Below are 21,887 nucleotides of genomic sequence, written 5' to 3' on the forward strand. Positions count from 1 at the left end.
AAAACGGACCTCAGAGCATCAGGGCTGATCCAGCGCACTCATTAATAACATGTTAAGCATTAATTAAAGAATTAAAAGATTACATCAATCTAATGTTTCATAACTAGTCAAGATGTTGTATCACTGTTTAATTAAGCCCAGTTCTTAATTTATGTGTTTATCACAGTTTGTTGAACCATGATTATCTGACAGATAAAATTAAGATTTGTACAAATTTGTTGAACTTTGAATTTAACATAATTTTAATATTCATTGAAGTACACCTGAGGCTGCGTTTACTCATTAAGTAAGATTTTTACATACTTAAGAAAGAAAGAAAGAAACAAAGAAAGAAAGAAGGAAGGAAGGAAGGAAAGAAAGAAAGAAAGAAGGAAGGAAGGAAAGAAAGAAAGAAAGAAAGAAAGAAAGAAAGAAAGAAAGAAAGAAAGAAAGAAAGAAAGAAAGAAAGAAAGAAAGAAAGAAAGAAAGAAAGAACAAGAAAAAAGTATGAAAGAAAGAAAAACAAAAGAGTTTCTTTCTACAAGATTTTGTATTTTCCACCCAGCTCTGGTTTGATCCCTTGGTGTAAATTAATCTAACTTTATCAAATCTGAATGTTTCTCTTTAAAGGAAGTATATGAAATTTTATTTGTGTTTCTTTTTCACTACAGGAGATTCAGACCATCCAATTTTTAAGACAAGAAAACTTTGACCCAGGAATCTTTAAAGGAAGATAATAACAACCTGAAAAAGCAACAATGAACATTTCAAAATAAGGAAACACTTTAGCCTGCTCTGGCCTGTAACAGGAAGTTACCTTAAAGATGAAACCTGAGTGCTGACGTGAAGGAGAAACCCTTTCCCCGCACGCTAACAGGATCCTGGACTCAGTGTTTCATCATGACTGTTGGAGAGGTGGAGGAGAAACAAGTCGGACTGAAAACAGGAGGAGAGGACAGGAGACTCTCTCCATCCGTCACAACTCTGAGCACCATCGCTGTCCAGGCCGGCCAATCACTGATCGTCGTCTCTGTCCTCAAGGTAAGGAAACCAACAAATCAGTGAGGTGAAAAGACTCTACCTGCTTCTGACACCTCTTGTTCTTAACATCTGTAGTTGAATAGAGGTGAGGATACAGTGCCAGTGTTTCCCTCAGTACAGAAATGAAACATGTATGTCCTTTCAAAATAAAAGCATATCAGAAACAAAGTCTGGGAATGAGGTAACTGAAGATGTTTGATGGTAAAGAGGAAAGTACAAGCTAAAAGAAAAAGTTTTACAAGTCATCGCTCCTCTAAAGCTTTAAGATAAACAAAATTAGTTTCATGTTGCATCAGTAGTTGAAAGTTGGGAAGAAGGGAAGAAGTTTCATGGGACAGAGAGTCACATGACGGGTTGAAGAACCCAGTGATAACAGCTATGATGAAACCATTAGTTCAACACCTTAATCCCAGTCCCCATAAAACAAGCAGCAATGAAGGAATGAGTGAAGGAATAGTTCACTCCTAAGATTCATAGCGTCGTACAAGAGAAACAAACATCGAACATGATTGATTCTCAGGATGCACCGGCTGCTATTTTGGGACTTCCTCCATAGCTGGAGCTGACAGGACTGACATGTGAGGAAAAACTGTCCCACGTTCATGAGCTCCTCATGTTCCTCATGAGGAGGAAATGTTCTGTCTTTGGTCGAGCTGTTGGGGTGTGAGTTTATGAAAACTGTCAGCTCTGACTTTCACCTCTCTCTGTGAGATTCATGAAGCTGAACGACTGCAGCACTTCTCTACACTTCAGTGTGTCCTGTGGAGGCTGTTTGAGGAGATACAGGCTCTAACTTCATCCGTTGGTCACTGTTCAGTCCATGTGCTGTGTCCTGTTATAGCACAGACTATTTATGTGTGTATGTGTGTGTGTGTGTGTGTGTGTGTGTGTGTGTGTGTGTGTGACAGCTGATGTCCCTCTGGGTTTGAAGGTGAGTGTGTATTTAAAAAGTGTTCCTATGTGTGTCAGATAATAGTTTTGGCAATTACTGACAGTGTATTTAAAGAGTGTGTTTTCATGAGAGTGTGTGTGTGTGTTTGTGTGCTGTCATGCGTCACTCTGTGTCCTGTCGGGTTGACGTGCCAGAGATACTGTATCATCCTGAGGAATGCCTGAACAGACACATGTGTGCAGAGATACATGCGGCTCACTGCGACCTGAAGGAGTCAGCGGGTCGCTGTGAGAGGAACCAAAACAGAACTATAAAGATCTGAATATGTGTTCACAGAGAAAACACGGATATGTGGAGTCTGAACTCTGGGAACGGCTCCTGTTTGTAGACTGAGCCGCTGTTTTAACGGTTATTTGGTGTTAAACTTAACAGCCTTTCAAGCAGAACTTCAGTATAAAAGCTTTACTTTTTACTATCGTTAGCCAGGTTTCCATGTAGACTTTTTTAAAATTCTGATTGAAATCGTTCTGATGAAGATTTCAAGTCAACTATTTACATGTGACGTGATCTATTCTGGTCTGTTAAAGTTAAAACATAAAGATTTTATTGTTTCACAGGTATTGTTCAATGATTTTCAATAAAATAAGATTGGAACATTGAAGGTATACAGGCTGGATCAGAAAGATTTACCCATCATATATCTCTATTTTGTTTGCTTAGCTTTTGTCCTAGAAACTTAAAATTTTGGATAGTTTCTCTCAAAAAGCATAGCTTTTGATGTACCTGAGTTCATTTGTTTACTCCTAATGATTGTCGAGTACAGCATCAAAGGGTAACCGCGATCAGATTGTGGCCTTGAAGGAGGCTGGACTGACAACAATGCAAATCATGAAAAAGGTGAATGTTTGCCGTAAGACTGTCTACAATGTCATGAAATGATACAAGTAGACTGGGAATACCACCAGCAAGAAGAAAACGTTCAGTCAGGACCAAAAGGGTTGTTGAGATTGTGAGGAAGATAATCCAAAGGAATCCTCGCAGGAGCATGAGGGCAACAGCAAAGGAAGCGAACATCACAAGAACTTCACTGAGAAGAATCGTCAAACAGGATCTCAGACTGAAAGCGCTAAATATGCAACACAGACAACTGATTTCAGACGCTTCCAAGAAAAAACGGCTTGACAGGGGGAAAATGATGCTGCAGGAGATCCAGAGTGCCGCAGATAAAGTCCTGGTTTGGTCTGATGAGAAGATCTTGGAGTCATGGTGTGGGCTGCTGTTGCATCTGATGGCTCAAAGTCTCCTTTGGTCTTCATTCAGGAGGGTGTGAAGGTGAACAGCCAGGCGTACCTTCAAATGCTTGAAGAAAAAGTGTTGCCTTGGTGTATCGATGCATTTGGAAACCAGTTTGTCTTCACACAAGATGGAGCAGCAGCTCACACATCCAATGTCACACAGGCCTGGTGCAAGCAACACTTTCCTGAACATGTGGCCTCCGTCAAGTCCGGACGTCAATCCAATGGACTTTGTGATCTGGTCTATCCTGGAGAGGGAGGTCTGAAGAGTATCTCACAGCAGCAGTGTCACCGCTTTGAAGACAGCTCTGATGAAGTCATGGTCAAAACTTGATGCAGAGACAGTGTCAGGTCGTCTCCAGGCTATGATAAAGGCAAAGGGCGGCCATGTTGAGATGCAAATCTTTTTGGTGACAGAGAATAAAGTATAGAAACTGTGTTCAATGTTTGTTATGTTTGTCTGCCAGCATTTTTGGATTGTGCAGATCAGGCTTTTTAAAGATTGGTGATCGTGATCGGCCAGAAAATTGTGATCGGTGCACCCCTACTTTTGTCTGTTTGAGAAGTTAAAAGTTGCTAAATGACGCCATCCTCCAATTTGTAAAATAAGTCGTTTGCATGCAATTGTAATGGACATTGTAGGAGACAGGAATAACATTGTAACATTTTATTTTTATTTTGAAATCAACACATCAACCCTCCTCCTTTACCCGGGCTTAGGACCGACCAAAGCTACCCCAAAGAGACACACACGATGCTCAAGCTGGGAAGGACTGCTATGAGCGAGCAGGATTTCTCAGTCTCTGAGTGTTTTGGAACGAGGGGGAGGGGCTCAACACCTGAATGAATGAATAAATAAATAAAAAGTTGCTAAAGGGGTCTGAAAAGTCTCTAAGCTAGAGGTGGGAATGGTGTACGTCAAAGACAGAGCATGTGCAAACAGAACCCAGAATGACAACTTCCTGTTTCAGGGTTGAAATAACTTTCAATGGTTTTGGTTTATTCTGGTTTGGGCTTCTAAACCAATTTCAATTGTAGGTAAACCCAGCTACTGATTTTTTTTTCTGTGTGTGTGTGTACAGAGTGGGTCTCTGGTCCACCTCCAGCTGGTACAGGTCCATCCAGGTCTATGTGAGATTGGATCAAACCAGGAAGAAAACCAAAAACTGATCCAGGAACAGCAGCAGCTGCTACAGAAACTAAAGGTAGACGTAAACATGTTTTTATCAGTGTTAAGTATTCAGTTTCTTCCCGTCGAATCAAAAGTACACAACATTAGATCAAATTTAAAGAGCTGTTCATGTCTCATTTAAGTAGATTTTGTTTAATATGGGCCACATTTACCTGACAAAACCAGAAAAATCAAGTTTCTTGAAATGGGAATGGCATAAGACACTAAACAAGTACATTCTCTTACACCAATTTTAGTTTTTTTATTCTTTACAAGAAATTCAGGTGTCTTTTTTGTCTTTAAATATCTTAAAATAAACTTTTTTTTTGTATCTAACTCCAGAAACATGAGCAGGAAGTGTTGTCCGTGGTGGGGAAGACAGAGCGGAGGAAACAGAAGAGGAGCAGAAAGCAGGAGGAAGAGGAAGAGGAGGTTCACAAAGCCATGACAGCCTCTCTGAAGGAGGGGTGGTCGTTGCTTCTTTGTCTGCTGGAGAGACGAGAGGAGGTGCTGAAACTGGCTGCAGAGTTTTACAGCCGAGCAAAAGAGGTAAGAAACACGGGCCATCAATGGGGCCCTATAGATTGATTATGTAGTGCCATGTGGAGCTCTTGCAATCTGAAACTTCCACAATCTGGTAAATCCGGATCATTCTAATCCTGATCAAACTTTCTGAACAGCTGGTTCAGTATCTCCCTGATCATTTGGGGCCATAAAGGCGCAGACGAGTGTTTCTTTTAGGTGTTAGCAGCCATGAAAAGTCTTCTTGGACAGTGCGCTGAAGGTCAGCTCAGGGAAATCCGACTCTCACTGCAGAGCGTCTTTATCCATTGTCAGTCTGCTTTGACCCCTGACCCCTGACCCTCTCCCTGCGGACAGTTAAGTGTTCTGTCCTCTACCGTTTAACAGCCGACCGAGGCTGTGATTTATCCTCCTCTCGTGTCTCTTTAAAGAACATTTGTTCCAACTCTCACATTCCCAGGTCAGTGCGGTGTTTTGCTAAGTCTCTGGCGTGCCACAGAAAGCCGTGCTGATTGGTCCGTTGAGTTTATGACAAACACCTGCTGCCTGACCCGAGTCACCTGCTGCGGTCTCTATCTAAAATAATCCAAACAAAGAGTATTCTGGGTCTATTTCAGTCCGCGTTCATTCATTCAAGGTCACGTCAAACAGACTTTTCTCTGTTTACATTACTGTTCACAGATTAACATTAAAATGTAGATTCTGTGTTCTGGGGCCAGAGTTTTAGACTAAGAATTGTTCACATTGAACACATCTGTCCGCAGTTTGAAGCCAGCATCAACAGCGTGGAAGAGATGCTGATAACAGCAGACAGCAACAGATTAACTGAAGTGAAGCTCACATATGACTCCACGAGAAAAGGTGAGCAACATGGAAACTGGTCTTGCAGATATAAAGAGATTTGCTTTGATTTAAATCAAAAGATCCTGAACTTCTTTTTTGTTTGTTTGTTTTAGAGCTTCTGGGTAAATCTCTGCAGGTGTTAACAAGCAGCAGTGTTCTGCTGCTAAAACTCAGAAAGCTGCAGAGGACTGAGGCCCTCCAGAGGAGAGGAGGAGTATTGCAGGATGAGGGGGATGAAGAGGAGGAGGAGATGGAGGTAAACAGAGCTGCTCATCAAACATCTCATGAGCAGAAGATTGAGGAAAAGCTCTTTTGAATCAAAGCTGATTGTGCATCTCTTTCCCAGAGTTCCCAGCTCAGAGGGGGGACGGCATTGAGGTTGGAAGAGCTTGTAGAGATGCTGCAGGACCGGCGGAGAAGAGCAGACCAGGCTGTCAAGCTGCAGCTTCATCAGCTGGAAAACCTCAATATGGTCCACGAGGAAGAACAAGAGTCTAGAGAGACAAGTTTAGAAGTAAGCCATCTTTGACAGCTCCATATAGCTCACAGGGCTTTTTATAAACCACTGACCTTATGACCCTTGTAGAAACAGTAGTGCATTGTGCCAAAATCAACATCATCTTCCACTGTAATGTAAGTACTGTACTGTAAAGATTTTTTGTTCAACTTTAAACTTTCAACTCAAACACTAAAATATGATCAGTTTAAAATACAGTGGACCTAATTTTACAGTTTTATATTAGATCAGAGAAATTGAACTCTCAGCCACAACCCATCAGTCTGTTCTGTCAGCATCCGTCTTGAGTTCAGGATATAAATACAAACCGTGTCCACAGCGACATTCCCGACCCTCTGATGACTGCATTTAAAAATATTCTGCATGCTGAACGTCCTGCACCGCTCCTATATTTCTAAAATCAAGAGTCTGGACTCAAGAAAACTGGGACACATGTATTTTAGACCTTTACCAATAATTATTAAAACTTCAAATCCACTGTCTATGCTGCAGGACCTGAGACTGACAGAGGATGAAATCCTGGACCAGGATCAGCAGTTTGAACCAGAAACAGAAGAGACCCCAGACCTGAGGCTAGAATCCAGAAATAAAGAAACCAAAGAGCTGAACTCTAGATCCACATCTGATGAAAACTCTAGATCCAGAACTGAGCAAACCAACAACCAGGAGCCAGAATCTAGTTCAGATTTGATATTCAGATCCAGATTAAAAGAGACTAAAACTCTACAGCCTGAATCTCGATCCGAACTTCAACCTGGATCCAGGTCAGATCTGCCACTTGTACCTGTCTGTACCAGGAATCTAAAGCCTGGGGAGACCGTAGACCTTCCATACAGGTCTAAACCAGACCTGCTGTTAAATTCCAGATCAGAGGAGACCAAAACCTACAAGCTAGGGCTCAGATCAGGTGCACAGCCAGAATCTGCATTGAAGTTAGAGGAGACCAAAGACTCGATTGAGTCTGATTCAGGGCCTAAATCTGGATCCAAGTCTGATGTCCAGCCTGGATTTGACCCTAAGCTAAATTCTGAAACTAGACCAGAGGAAACCAAAACCACACTGGATGGTTTAAAATTAAACCTGAAGGTTGGATCCACATCAGGCCATGTGCCTGGACCAAACAAGCAGCAAGGAACCAGATTAGAAGTAGAACCTGGATCCAGATTAAAGGAGATCAAAACTTTGCAGTTTGGAATCAAGCTAAACCTGAATGCTGGACACAGACCAGAGGAGACCAGAGACACTGAGTCTGGAATCAGGTCAGAGGAAATCGAGAAGAAAGGATCTAGATCAGTCCAAAATCCTCAGTCTAGAGTAGATCTGAAGCCAGGATCAGGATTAGAGGAAACCAAAGACTTTCAAGCTGTATGTGAGATGGACTTGTCCACTGGATCCAGATCAGAGGAGACAGAGTCAGGGTTGAGTTTAGATGTTAAACCTGATCTTAGGTCAAACCTGAAGCCTGGATCTAAACCTGAGGAGACCCTGGTCCTTCCATCTGTTTCCAGACCAGACCTGGAGTCACAACCCAGGTCAGCAGAGACGAGACAAATCCAGATAGATTCCAAAGTGGACTTGTGGCTAGTATCCAGATCAGATCTGGAGCCTGTTCCAAAGCAAGATGAGATCAGAACGGTGTCTGGATCCACATCAGTGGAGAACAAAGACCTAGAGTTGGGGTCCAGATCTGATCTAGAGCAACAATCTAGACTGGCACATTCAAAAGACCAAGAGCCTGGACTGAAATCTGGATCCCTGACAAAACATCAGGTGCCTGAATCCAAACCAGTCCTGCAACCTCCCCCCAAACCAGATCTTCATCCTCCATCAGGATTAGAGTTAAAGCTTGGATCTAGACTTACAGAGACCAAAAACCTTCAATCTGGAGTTAAGCCAAATCTAAAAGTTGAACCCAAAACAGACCACATGCCTGATTCAAGATCAGATATGCATGGGTCCAGATCAGATGAAAAACCTGTAACTGGATCAGAATCAAAGCCTGTTTCCAGAGTTGATGAGACGAGCAACCTGCAATCTGGCTTCAGAATCAACTTGAAGGCTGGATACAGACCAGACCTCAAGGCAGAGGAGACCAGAGACCTGGAGCCTGGAATCAGGTCTGAAACCAAAAGCTCTGATGCAGGATATAAACCAGAGTTGAAGACTGAATCCAGACCAGGATCTGAATCAGAGGAAACACAAGTCAAATCAGAGACTCAGCCAGGATCTAGGGTGGTTCTAAAACCTAAATTCAGAGAGTATTTCAAGCCTGGATCCAAATCAGAGGAGACTCTAGACCAGCCAGAAACTCTCTCAGATGTTCAGCCAGAGTCTGACTTGGTTGAGAATCCTGAACCTCAACTAGGGGAGACCAGGAATCTGCAAGCTGGCTCTGAATCAGAGGAGGATGAGGATCTTTGTTCTGGATCTGGATCAGAAGTAAGTGGTGTGTTCAGTGTTTTTGGATAATTCTTGCAGCATCAGATGTGCAACAGAATCCTCACCTAAGTGTGTTTGCTGCTGTTTAAACTGTCTCCAGGATGAAGACCTTCATATGTCTGAACGGAAGACTGATCAGCAAGAATCCGTCTCTGCAACATCCAGGTACTTCTCAGCAGAGTATCAAAACCCCACTGCCGAAGGAGACCTTGCACTTTTGTTAATTATCTCATAAATCAATTTATTCTCCTGTGGCAGTGGGCAGCCTGAAGAGGAGACTCAAAGTGAGGAAGAGCACACCAACCAATCCCTTCTGACCAATCAGAGACAACAGCTTGTGTCGTCATGTGAACACCTTGCAGACAAGGTGATTTTTTTCTGTCTTCTTTCAGACAGTTTTACTAAATACTGAGTGAAGTCTTGTCTCATGTGTTTTCTGTTTTTGTACAGATTTGGGGCTGGGTGCAGCAGAGCAGCAGTGATCTGTCTGACAGCACTGAAGCAGGACAGCAGCTCTCTGAGGCTGAAGAGAGTCTAAACACACACCTGCAGCTGCTTGCTCAGGCTGAGGTACACTTCTACCTCTGAATCTTCATGTTTTCCCTTCAATATAGAATAGAATAGAATAGAACTTTATTGTCATTGTAACAAGTACAACAAAATTGAAGTCACAGCAACAATCAAGAAAACAAAAGTAAGAAAGTCTATAGAAAGTGCAAAAAGCTCCATAAGAAAATAAATGCTGACAGCTTGTCCATCATTGTCCAGTCAGCCAGCCTCCACCTCCACAGGGTCCAGGACTGAGCTTCTTCAGCAGTCTGTTCAGTCTCTGTCTCCTGGATCCTGTCTGCTCACAGCAGGTGATGCTCTTCCAATGTGGCGTTGGTGTCTGGTGTTAGCTCCGTTAGCCATGTCTGTGAATAGCATGATGCTACTCTGCCTTCTGGTATTCCCTCTGTTTCTGGGTTAGCACAGCTAGCTCGTCCGTCTTATTGGAGATAGATCTTACGTTGCCAATAACGATGGATGGAAGGACAGGTCCATGTCGTCACTTCTTAGCTCACACCTGAGAACCAGCACGTCGTCCTCACCTCCTTCTCCTCACCTTGTGGGGAAACATCAGGCCGTGCACCAGTTAGCATTGACATGCTACAGGCTGCTAACAGCTGAGTTCACATGTAAACAATGCAGCCATGGTTACTTGTAGGATCTCCAGACAAACACAGGAGAAAAGTAGTAAAAATATCGCTGAAGACACAAAAAGTTTGGTGTCCATGGCCAACAAATGAGCCATACAAAGTAATGATCCACTCCAAATGCAAAGATGACGGAAAAAGAGACAAAAAATTACAAGAAACATCGAGAGAAGAGAGCTGCCATAGCCAACAGGGCGGCGCCTAACAACAGTCAATATGTGACATTAACTTACTAGTCTTGATAAATTCAAGGGACACGTTTTGGAGTCTAACTTTTGTTTCCACTACAGAAATAGTTTGGTATGTTTTCTCCAGTCTGCAGGTCAGGATGCAGAGACTATGACACAGATTCTGGATCAGATGAGGACAGATCAAACCAGCAGAATAAGTCTCCAGCCTCCCAGAGAACCAAACAGCCAGCTGTCCCCTCTGAAGGCCCTGACAGAGCAGCTGAAGAGAGGCAGCACAGGAAGACTGATGGAAACTGACACGGCTCAGCCGAGTCTCCCGGCTGCTAACTTGACTGGTTCACCAAGTCCTGAACTTGCTGATAGAGTTGATCTGGTCTTGAAGGAGCTGCTGAGTCTCAACAGAAAGATAGACTCGCACCTACAGCTGCTGCAACCCTACGTTGCTTTCCTACGGGCGGCGCAGCAGGTCAGTGCCTCCTCTAGTTTCCCCGAAAAGCTCTTATTTAGTTGTTCTGTTGTCTGTTAATAGTTTGATCATCTGTTCTCCAGGTGGAGGAGGAGATGGAGGAAATGATGAAGATTTGCAAAATGAGCCCAGAGAAACAGGAGGAGAAAACAGGAAGTTGTAGCAGCAGGAAAACTCACTTCTCCGCCCAACCGGTGAAGAAGGAGCAGCTTGACGCCATGTGGCAGGAAACACTGCAGAGGTTTTTCACCTGTCAGGAACTGGGGAAGAACTTTGTCAATTCTGTGTCCCAGGTGATCAGATGTTCACACATGACACAAAAAATACCTGACAGCTGAAGTGTTGGTTTTGTGAAAGTTAAGGCTTAATTTGCTTCTGGTTTTGTACACTTTTAGGTGTCAGGGGCAGGGTTAAATGTGCAGGCTATGGTTTCATTGGTACAACAGACATTAGAGCAACTCTGCAGAAACCAACAGGAGGTGAATGAACTGCTGAGTGAACAACAAACCCAGATCCAAGAGCAGCAGGAGGCGTACTGCAGGAGATATCAGGAGAGATTCCTCAAGGTGTGTAAAACTCTGCAAATCAAAACTGCACCAATGCCCTTTAGTTGGACTTCTCACCAATGAAATGCTGCATTTTTTAGACTCTGCAGGACTTGAAATGTGTCTCTGAGCTGCTGGACTCCTGCACTCAGATGGATCTCGGCTCAGACCTGCACACCACCAAGCTGCTGGAGCACTTCAAACAAGCCAAACCACATTTCAAGGTGAGTCTTAAAACGTGAAGTTTGGAATATTAGCATCCTTTTTCAAGCTAAGGAGTGTTTGATATTCCAGAAACTGGATACTGAGGTGGAGTACGTGATGAAGAACTGGGGGACTCTAAAAGGAGTCCAAACCGTGAAGGAGGAGGATCTGTCAGAGCTGCTGAAGCTCCAAGAGACAGTGAAGACTAAGATCCAACAGAGCGAGTCCATCTTGGATTTGACCGGCAGCTTTCATCTCACATCCAGACAGGTCAGATGAGTGCACATGCATGGCTAACTATGACCCAGTATAGCCCTCAACAAACAGTTAATGACTGGAAATCCTTATCTTTGTTCCCCAGTTGGAGGCGCTACTCGAGTCTGACAAAGACAGCCCTTTAACTGTGCCAACTGGTTTATGTGGATGGAGTGAAGCTGAGATGAGTCAGCAAAGAGAAAAACAGCAGCGGGTCCAGAGTCTTCTGAAAACTGCATCAACACTGAAGACAGACATCTGCACATCTGCCAACCAGAAAGTACGAACACAGAAAAGATTCATCCAAATAAAACTTAAGCTTTCACTGCACTGAATCTGATATCTTCCTCTGTTAGGGTTGTACGTGTTTCAGAGTGGAGCAGCTGGAAGCTCGTTTCCTCTCTCTGGACTCTCTCTGTGCCTCCTGGCTGAACGAGGCAAGACAACGTGAACAGAACCAGCTGCTCACACGGCAGCTCAACAATGACATCAACCAGGTGAGGTGACTGGGGAGGGAAAGGCTTGCTTGACCCACAGAGTTGAAAACCACTAAAACATGTTACCTTCACATGGTTGCTTTTTTATGGTTTATCGAAACCAAAAGACATCTCTGGGTGGGCAACCACAGGTACAAAACTGAGATGTTGTTATTCACTGGTATGACCAGCAGAGGAGGCTAATGCCACCCACCCACCTGTCTGCAGGACCACAACTTCCCAATGTCTTCAGATCAGCAAGAGCTGGGTCTCTATGTGAGTGTACACTGGTGTGGGAGCTGTCAACACCTGGAGCTATTATCTAACTCTAATGTGATCAAACAAAGTGGGTGTAATTCCCCCAAAACGTGACGGTTGCTTCTGGGAAATACTTACTAGTCAGAAGATTTTATCTAAAAAGGGATCCTGCCAAGTTTTTCTGATTTTCTGAATAATTTCTCATTTTTTTTGGGTAACACTTTACTTTAGAGGTCCGTAAATTTCAACACACTTAGGCAATAATTAGACAATGTTTTTTCTTATTTCTCTGAAATTAGCACATAGTTTCTTTAAAATAATGTCCAAATTTATAGTTGCTGGTCACTATTGGTAGGTTACTGTTTTTTCCAGTTTCTTTGAAATTTACTCCAAATTGTAAGGTGGGAAGGTGACGATTAGCAAATAATTTATTTGAAATTAAATCACAACCCAACACAAAATGTTTTTAGAAGTATCCCAATGTTTCTGCTGTTTCCAGAGAAGCAGGTGATAAAAGCTGCTTACTTCTTGAAAGCAGAAGTTAGGTTCATTGTTTCCTCTGATAATTACCTTTAAAATGTTGAGTGAATAATTGGGTTTCCCAATGAGCAGTTGATAGTAAGCTATTTGTTTTTTAATTTCACCAAGTTTGTTGATATGCATAACTGAGATCACATGCAAAACAATATACCTTCATGATTTGGCCAATAATGTTTTACATGATACAACTGAAGGCCTTAGTTGTGATATTCACCAAGAGTGGGGTTGTAAATTGGCCTTACCTGATTGTGACAGACACTGGCGCACTGCAAAACAGAATCTGGCCAGAAGTTATGTGCTAATCCTCATGAAACTTTCGGGGTAATTTCAAAGAAATAAGAAAAAACTTTGTCTAATTATTACCTAAGTGCAATAAAATTTGTGGACCTCTACAGTAAAGTTTTATCTTTCTTTGCAGTAGAGATATTCTAGATATCAAACTATGATTTAAATAATCTAACATGAAGGTACTTAATAAACACTTAAGTGTTTACTATTCCTCCAAATAGCTCTTGAACCAGCTTTGACTTAGATGGCTCTGATCCGAGTCAGCTACTCTTAGTTTTATCAGGGTCTAAATATAACTGAAGTCAGCGGGGCAGAGTTAGATTTTATTGGTCCATAAAATCCATGTTCACCTCTCACTGCTGTGGTCAGCCTCTACACTGGGTGGCACTCCAAGAAAACAGTGCTGTGAGGACGGAAAACCCCATTACTTTTAACGTAATCTGGTTGCAGTGGCTATGCGGTGAATGTCAAAGCCAACAAAAGTTGATCTCTGTGTAACATGCACGGCCAGTTTAAGATACTACTGGTTTTATAGGAGCAGTAACTGCTGTAAGCAACAGCAGAGCAGCTGCAGTAAGAGGGATCTGAGAAGGAGAGAGGGAGGTGGATTCAGCTGGACTGACAGAAATAAAGCCCATGTCATTCAGCGGGTATTTCCCATCATGCACCTGGTGGTGTGTGTTATCATTACACAGGCCTACAGAAGCAGCTGGGGTGAACGTCAGCATGAACAAACGTGTATCTGTCTTTATCATTTGTAGTTTGTTGTTTCCTCAATCAAGCACTCACAGATCCGTCATTTTCTTTGAGTCTCAAACCACCCACTTCTACAGGTCACTAGTCTCGAGTTGAAAGAGTCTTTAAAGCCAGTGCTCCATGAGTTTTATACACTTGATAGAATTCCTGTAATTGCACGATTGTGACCTAATGAGAGAGAAATTACATCTTTGTTGTTTGTTTCTTGGTTGTTTGGGAAGCTCTTGTTGACGAGACCATTGGTGAATCTTTCCAGCAGGCTTAACAGTTCCTTCACAGAGCAGAGTGGGGGAAATTCTGTAATCAGACACCACCTCTGGGTCGACCACCATGACCACTCAAGCCAAAGGATTTGGGTCTGAGCTCGAGGGAAGGCAAGATATGAGAGACAGAATGACTGACCTCTTAGATGTGTTTGTGTCCACTCTGCTGAGTCACACCGCTCTGGAACGTGATTGTTGCAGAGGATTGGTTCCATTTCTGTTTGATAGCTTGTTGGTTATTCTTAAGATTTTCTATTTTATCCATAAAAAATCCAATACTTGATGCCTTATTGTGTTTATCTGTTGGCTGTCTGATTCAAGTCTTTGTTTTAAGTGTGACTCAGCAGTGATCCTAAAAGGTGTTTGTAACCCTGCTGTCTCTTATGAACGGTTTTGTAGCTCTGTAGAATCCAAATTAATGGTCCCGTATTCTGCTCCTTTTCTGCAGTTTAATATGGATCATTGATGTCTTCATGAAATGGTAGTAACATGTTTTGGTCCAAAAAGCCAATAAATCAAGCACAGCAGCATTGTTTCCAGCCTCTCATAGCCCCTCTGTTCAGAACGCTCTGATTTAGTGGGCGTGGCCTTCATATGTAAATGAGTCACCGCTGATACCGCCCCGCTCTTCCACGTCACTGAGAGCGGCGCCACGAGCTCCGAGTGCACAATGTTTAGAAAACAGAGAAGCTCATTTACCGTAACATTACAGGCTAAAACAACAGGCTAACCGCAGCTACAGTTAGCATCCTGAAGCTTACACAGAGACAGGGGGGACATTGAGGAAAACCTCTTACATCTGCTCCACAGCACACAGCATTTAAAATACTCATATTTCCAGGGTCCCAGGTTTGTTGGTGGATGGTTGGTAATGCGCCTGGATTCAGGACCAGTCTATTCGCTAGCTCTCTGTTGGACTGTCCAAAGTTGGAAAAGCAGTCGGCCGTGAAGTGACTAGCACACACACGCACAGTTTTACTGAGTGTAGCTGGCACATTTTCCTCATAAATTAATTCTAGCCACTTAGTCTTGTCTTCTTCTGAGATGGAAAGCTTGTGCATGGAACTATGTGGCTGTTTACAGCCAAAAACAGAGCAGTGATGGCTCTTCAACTTTGGCGTTCTCCTGGTGGTGGGGGGGGGTATCTGCTCCGGTGGACCAATCAGGTCAGACTTGCTCTTGATTGGTCAAAAAAAGGAATCGCTGACATCAGCAAATCCCCAAAATTCCAAACAGCTCATTTTAGGTCAGGACTTTTACATTCACAAGCACTACTAAGTCCAGGTTTTGTCATTAAATATCATATTTTGGGGGCTGGGAGGAAAGCCAAAGACCCAGAAATTTCACTTAAAGACTTAAAAAAGTGATTTTTGCATAATATGGGACATTTAAGTGGATTATCCTCTGCACATACCACATCACCGCCATCAGAAACAGTTTATCATGATGGATGCTTTACATAGCAGCCTCTGTCATCAGTGTATGAATGTGGTGTAAAAAGGTAAATGGGACTTTACAATGTAAACACACTTGGAGTGGTCTGAAGACTGATACCTTCTCATAGCTCAGGACTCATGCTCAATCCAGGCCCCTCCCCACCTCCCTCTACCTCAGGGATACAGGAAAACAGTCTGACCTCCTCCTCCTCCTCCTGGCTTTTGCTTTCAACATAATCATCCATTCAGCTATGAGACTCCACTGTCCCAATCTACTTATCACTGCCTCAGCTGCTCTCAGCCGACAGATCAGCCATCTGACACTGCTGATCCTCCTGTCAGAGTCAGAAATGTCCCTCTGGATTTAAACCCTCCTGCTCTAAAAATAAAGTTATCAAAGATCTGAAGGCCTGAAGTAACATAAACACAAGGCTGCCCAGTATGCAGGCAGAGCTACTGGTCTCCAAAGCCCAGTTCATCAAGCGTTTTTTTTATTAAAGGCTCTAAAAGTCAAGCGAATCAGCTTTTGTCAAAAAATTTCACATGGTTTTGATTCAACAGTGAACTAATCTACAAAAATTGTCTTTTTTTTTGTCAACACTGCTTTTTTGTCAATAGATACTTTGGTTTGAATTGACTGAGCTTTTTCCCCAGCTTCGTGATGCCTTTAAAGAGCTGAAAAAGCGATTCAGCAACCTGAAGTTTAACTACATGAAGAGAAATGACAGGACCAGAAACATGAAGGCCGTCAGGAACCAGCTGCAGCAGGTTGAGACGTACGAGGAGAAGTTGCTGGTACGTCTTGTCTTAATGTGACTCCTAACTGTGGATATGGATGGTTTAGTCATGCTCTGCTCTGTCTGCCCCTGCAGGCGCTCAGGAAACGTCTGCAAGGTGTGACGGCACGGCTGGGGTTAGAGGTCAAAGATGGGGGTGTGGCGCGTGAGGCCGAGGATGCCATCAACGAGCTGCAGAGGCAGATGGGAGAGTTTGAACGTGGAGTCAGTGAGCACCAAAAAACACTTGAGATGACCTGCAAACTGCAGCAGGCCATGGAGGAGGTGACTGAACCATTTTATTTGGTTAATGATTTTTAATATCCGCAGTTATCAGCTTTCTCAAGTTTTTATTCTCTTGTTTTGTTTTAATAGTATCAGTTTTGGTGTGAGGAGGCGAGTGCGACCATCGCTCGTGTGGGGAAGTTTTCCTCAGAGTGTCGCAGCACAGAAGCTGTCGCTGTTCTCTACCAACAGTTTGAGAAGTTTGTGTGGCCGACGGTTCCTCAGCAGGAGGAGAGGATCAGTCAGATCAGTGAGCTGGCTGTCAGACTGCACGGTGAGGGATAAAAACATGAGAGACATGCACAGCTGTTTCTAAAAAATCAGATACCTTGATGTTACAAGGGTTTCCCTTAAGTTTCATTTTCTGTTTCAGCTGTCATTGTTGTGAACTATGAAATTTAGCATGTCAACTTCAGCTGGATTTTTATTGTTGATTTAACAAATTTTATAGGGGTGGAGGAGGGTCAGCGGTACATTGAGAAGACGGTCAGTAAACACTCAGAGATGGTGGAGTCGATCAGAGAACTGAGTGATGGACTGATGGAGCTGGAGGCTAAATTGAAGGTAAAAACAAGAGCATATAATAAAAATATCTCATAGACATGGTTAACAATATTTGATTAATGTTTTAGATGGAGAATCTCAAACAGCAGCAGAATAAGGAAAAGAAAGAGAATAATGAAGAGGGAAAGATGGAAAGAAGGAAAGAGAATGAGGTGGAAGACAAGGATGAAGAGAAAGAGAAGGGAAACAGAAAGTCGAGAAAGAAGCAACAGAGAGACAATCGAAGCTCACAGGAGACAGCTGAAATGGTGAGATGTGTTTTAAGACAGCGGTAAAAGTGTGTTTATATGAAGCTCATCTTTAAATCTGATTTGTTTTTCTAGTACGAGCTGAAGGAGACAGGCCACACCCCTGAACTGACAGCTGAGCATGATGGGAAGGAGGTTCCTGTGAAGAGGCAGACAGCAGCCAATAGAAAGCCTCCATTAAAGAAAAGCCGCAGTCTGGACACAGACACGCCGACAATCAGCTCAGAGAGCATGTACTGTGAACATGTCACACATGAATTCAGTTTGACTTGTTAGATACAGTGAAACTGAGACTCAGAGACAGCTGAATCCCAGCTCTGGTAGTTGGTGTCCATCAGAGAAATCCTGGTACTGATCAGTCAATGTGTTCTCTCTTTCAGCAACAAACACGCCCACAACGAAAAGTCCACCTCCTCCTACTGCTCCTCCCACACTTTCAGCTTCTCCTGCTCCCCTATTGGCGCCAACCGAAGAATCCACACCATCCACAACCAATCAAAGCCTGTTTCTGCTACACCCCCACTCCCTATGACCTGTCCGTCATTCTCTGACATCCAGAAAGAGTTTCAGAGCAAAGAGAAACAAGAAACAAGAAGTCACCAGCTCCAGGTAAGTAAACAAATTTTCATTATTCAAAACGACGTGTTTTTGTTTTTCTTTTGCTTTGCTCTCAGGACCAACTATTCTACTTTTTTACCCAGGATGCATCAGCAGAAGGTCTGTCAGAGGCTGAGCTACAGCAACAGGAAGAGATGACTGAGGAGTCCCTCTCAAATGATGAATACGATTGTGCATCACCTGATGATATCTCCCTCCCACCGCTGGCAGAAACCCCTGAGTCCATCATGATCCAATCAGACATTGAGGATGGTGTTTGTTTCAGCTCCCACAGTGTCCACACAAACCAGTACAGCCAACAGCACCATGCCCAGTCAGACCACACTGGCCCAACTCCTCCAACCAGCCACAACAGTACCAGGTCTGTTTGTGGACACTTCACAGTCACTACTGAACAAAGCTTGAGCCCTTCCTATGTTGATTTTGATTTTCAGCATCAGCAAGTCAAGAATCTCAAAGATTTTCATTTTGCCTTTTTGTCTTTCTGTTCATGTTACAGATTAAGATCAGAATCCAGTTTATTTGTCCAGAGTCTGTTGACAGTTCCTACTTCAAGCCCTCTCACAAGTAATCAGAGCAGCATCCTGGTAACTGGAGAGACAAGCACAACCAACAACCCCCAGAGTGCTGATTGCTCTCTTCGTGGCCATGAGCCAAGTTTGCCACCAGAATCTAATCCAGTTCACGAGAACGGCACTCCAGATACCTTTTCTACCTTAAACAATAATCCCCCTGAGAGGAAAACCTCCATAGAAATGAAGGAGCATAACACTACATGTAACCAGCCTCAGAGGACCATGGGTAATTGGGGTAAAATCACCCAAAACACAGCAACCAAAGGTGAGACCTTGCTGCAGATGGATCCTGTTCTGAAAACCGCAAAACCGTTTAGAGGAAGTCGCAACGTCAGTAATATAAGTACAGTCAGCCAGCAAAAGATTCATTGCCAATCTTCCTCTTTGGAAAGTCGCAACACCTTGTCACAAGCTTGCAGCCACCCTATTTCAGCCCAAGAAAGGCCAATTTCCAAGAGCAAGAAGATCTCAAATGTGGACCAGGTCTCCCATGCCGGTGGAAGCGCTGAAATACCCAGTTTTGAAGATTCTGGTCTGAACAAAGCAAGCATCCTTCCAGGGAACATCAGACTCTCTGAATCCAGTGAAATGCGTGTCCAAACAAGTGCAACCCTTACCCAGGACAGCAACCTTTCAGAGTCTAGCCAGGTTTCAATGAGTGGCCCTGATCAAGATGTAACTTCTCGGGAATTCAGCAAGAAAACATCTTCAGTCTCCCTGCCCCAAGGCAGCACACTTACCACAACCACCACTGTTATCCAACAAACCGTTCACAGTCGGTCCTTGACTCCAAAGGGTCACTGTGCTGTGGCAGAAATCAACAGCAAAATGAAGTCAAAGCAAAAGAGCCCTCTCTCCCAGGGGAGTGGGAGTCCACCTGAAGTCCGTCCCATGGTTACCCCAGAGCCAGACATTTTCAGTAACATCAGTGCATCCAGCAGTTTCACCTCAAGTTCTGATGAACACAGCAGAAAGCAGAGCCACCAGACAGTCCACACCCTCCAAGGGTCCACCTGTACTCAGCCGAGTGTGCATGACCCTGGCATGACCCCCAGCAGCTCTGCAAAGCCTGTTGCTCCACTCCAGCCCGAAGCACAGACCCCAGCTTTGGCAAAGCAGGCTAATCCGCATGTAACCCCACTTTCCTCTCCACCTCATCTACTAACTTCAGACCAAGACCCAAACATTTGTCAGCCCATGGCCATCCGTGAGGAAATCAAGCTAACTCCTCAGATCCAGGGGCCTTCCCTTCCTGCTCCTCTTCCCCAGGCTCAGACAGAGTCTCTTCCACAGGGAAAGGCCTCTAAAACTGGCCCTCCCTGCTTCACCAGGCCCCTGTCTAGAGCTACAGTAATGGAGGGCTCTCCAGTGACGCTAGAGGTGGAGGTGACGGGACACCCAGAGCCCGCACTCAGCTGGTGGGTAGCATATAACCAGCTCCATAATGCCATACAAGATTAATGACTTTAAGTCAACACATAGAATCGGGTGCACGCTTTGTGCTGATTCAGTTTTTTGATCTTGTGTCCATGTCCAAAATAAAATTAGAGTCAACTTTATCCTAACTGGATCAATTCTTCATATTACTCCTTTAGAAAGCAATGGCTGACATCACTGAAACTAGACTATATTTTATATAATGTAGTATCGTAATGCTATTGATCTGAGGATGGTATCTAACTTGTAGGAATCTAAGGAAGACATACAGCAAATCAGTACAAAACAAAAGTACACTATTCAACTGCCCATACTAGTTGTTTAACGCTGATAACAATTCTTAAACTTGAAATTCCCTGGCAATCTTTACCTGCCTGGTGTGCATTTGTGGTGCTTTTCTTTCACCTAGTATAGCGTATGTGCTGCAACTTATGCATACCTATGCATGACAAAGCCAAGGTTAATGCTAATGCAGATGTAAAGGACCCTTCTCCTACGTTACTTCCCACTGTTAACAAATAAAATTAAAAGCATAAAATTAAATAAAATGGCACTATTGGTGGAACACTAATAATGAATTTTCAGTACACCACCATTGATGCATTTTTGCCAAGCTAGACAGTGTGCAAAAGTTTCCATCCGTCCTTCCATTCATTCATCCATCCATTACCTTTGTTGCTTTTCCCTTTCAGGATCACTGGGATGCAGGAATTTGCGTTTACTAAAGTTTTTGTTTGCAGCATAGGAGAGTGCTTTATACCTAAATATGCTGAGGTTGGTAGAGTTAGGAGACCCACTTTCTAGCCTTTCTAGGTGTTTCACTTAACGACGTGATATGAAGTGAGTGTTGTAGTTTCATACTAACATTTTATCACTCTAGGTCACTTGTGTTTTTCTCCTTGATAATTATTAACATAAGTGTGCTCTGTGTGATTCAGGGTGGTGTTATTTTGTGTGCACAGTAACAAATTCAGAATTACATCCCCGCATGAACAGGTCAAACTGCACATTTGGCTCTAATCATCCCATCATCCAGGTTTCACAAATCTTTCAGTGCCCACAAGGCAGTCTGGTGATCAGCCATAGATCCTTTGAGATAACAGAGCCAAACTTTTAACATATCGGAGCCTAGTGTGAGGCTGTGTGCTGTCTGACCTCCTGTCATCATGGTTACTTCAGGTTTAAAGAAGGAGAGGTGGCAGCACCTGATCCGGGCCGATCTCTATTCCACGAGGAGGGGAAACATGTCCTGTGCATCCCCGAGGTGTCGGACTCAGATGGAAGGTCAAAGGAGGCCTGGGCTGCCAAACACCAAGAGTCCTTGCAGCCAGCTGGAAACAGCAGCAGTGGAGATGAGTGGCTGGTGACAGAAGTGTTTAACATCATCAGTGTGGACTGGCACTCTTGGTTTGGTACTCTTTGTGTTCTCTTGTGGCTGCTCTACCTGATACTACTCTGACTACTCTTTAAACAACAGATACATATATTGACACATAGATATATCTTTGTTTAAAACATTCATCACTAATGTAAATTCAATAGGATATAATGTCAACTGTTTAAAAACTGGACAACTGAGAACTGTGCAGAAGATCAGAAAAAATTGAGTCTGACTTCTGTGTAACCACCGTTATTCATCACTGTATTCCCTGTTACATTTAATAAATAATAAAAATAAAGAAACACTGGGTGTTTTTTTGTGTTTAAGATGCTGTTATAATACCAAATATCACAACTTCACTTTTCTAAGTATGAGTTATTTTGTTGGTTCATCATGTCATGTGTTTTTTGTATATTCTTTTTGCAGTTTC

General features: G+C 43.3%; 1 protein-coding gene across 1 annotated transcript; it reads left to right on the forward strand.

Annotated features, from left to right (window-relative positions):
• Window positions 1-879: 879 nt before the first annotated feature.
• On the forward strand, window positions 880-21,721 carry ccdc141 (coiled-coil domain containing 141). Its single transcript, XM_074695305.1, has 26 exons — window positions 880-1,020; window positions 4,721-4,927; window positions 5,665-5,761; window positions 5,857-5,999; window positions 6,090-6,257; window positions 6,753-8,699; window positions 8,800-8,864; window positions 8,958-9,066; window positions 9,150-9,269; window positions 10,211-10,552; window positions 10,636-10,845; window positions 10,948-11,118; window positions 11,199-11,321; window positions 11,392-11,571; window positions 11,663-11,836; window positions 11,913-12,053; window positions 16,228-16,368; window positions 16,446-16,634; window positions 16,725-16,908; window positions 17,086-17,198; window positions 17,267-17,446; window positions 17,522-17,679; window positions 17,827-18,055; window positions 18,148-18,425; window positions 18,564-20,057; window positions 21,256-21,721. Exons 1-26 carry the CDS (start codon window positions 880-882, stop codon window positions 21,533-21,535), a joined length of 7,584 nt encoding a protein of 2,527 aa, XP_074551406.1. The 3' UTR covers window positions 21,536-21,721.
• The last annotated feature ends 166 nt before the right edge of the window (window positions 21,722-21,887 follow it).

The sequence above is a fragment of the Halichoeres trimaculatus genome, unplaced genomic scaffold (genome assembly GCF_033239565.1).
Source record: "Halichoeres trimaculatus isolate MK-OKI-2021-1 unplaced genomic scaffold, fHalTri1.1 fHalTri1_scaffold_19, whole genome shotgun sequence".
In the NCBI taxonomy this organism is placed as follows: domain Eukaryota; kingdom Metazoa; phylum Chordata; class Actinopteri; order Labriformes; family Labridae; genus Halichoeres; species Halichoeres trimaculatus.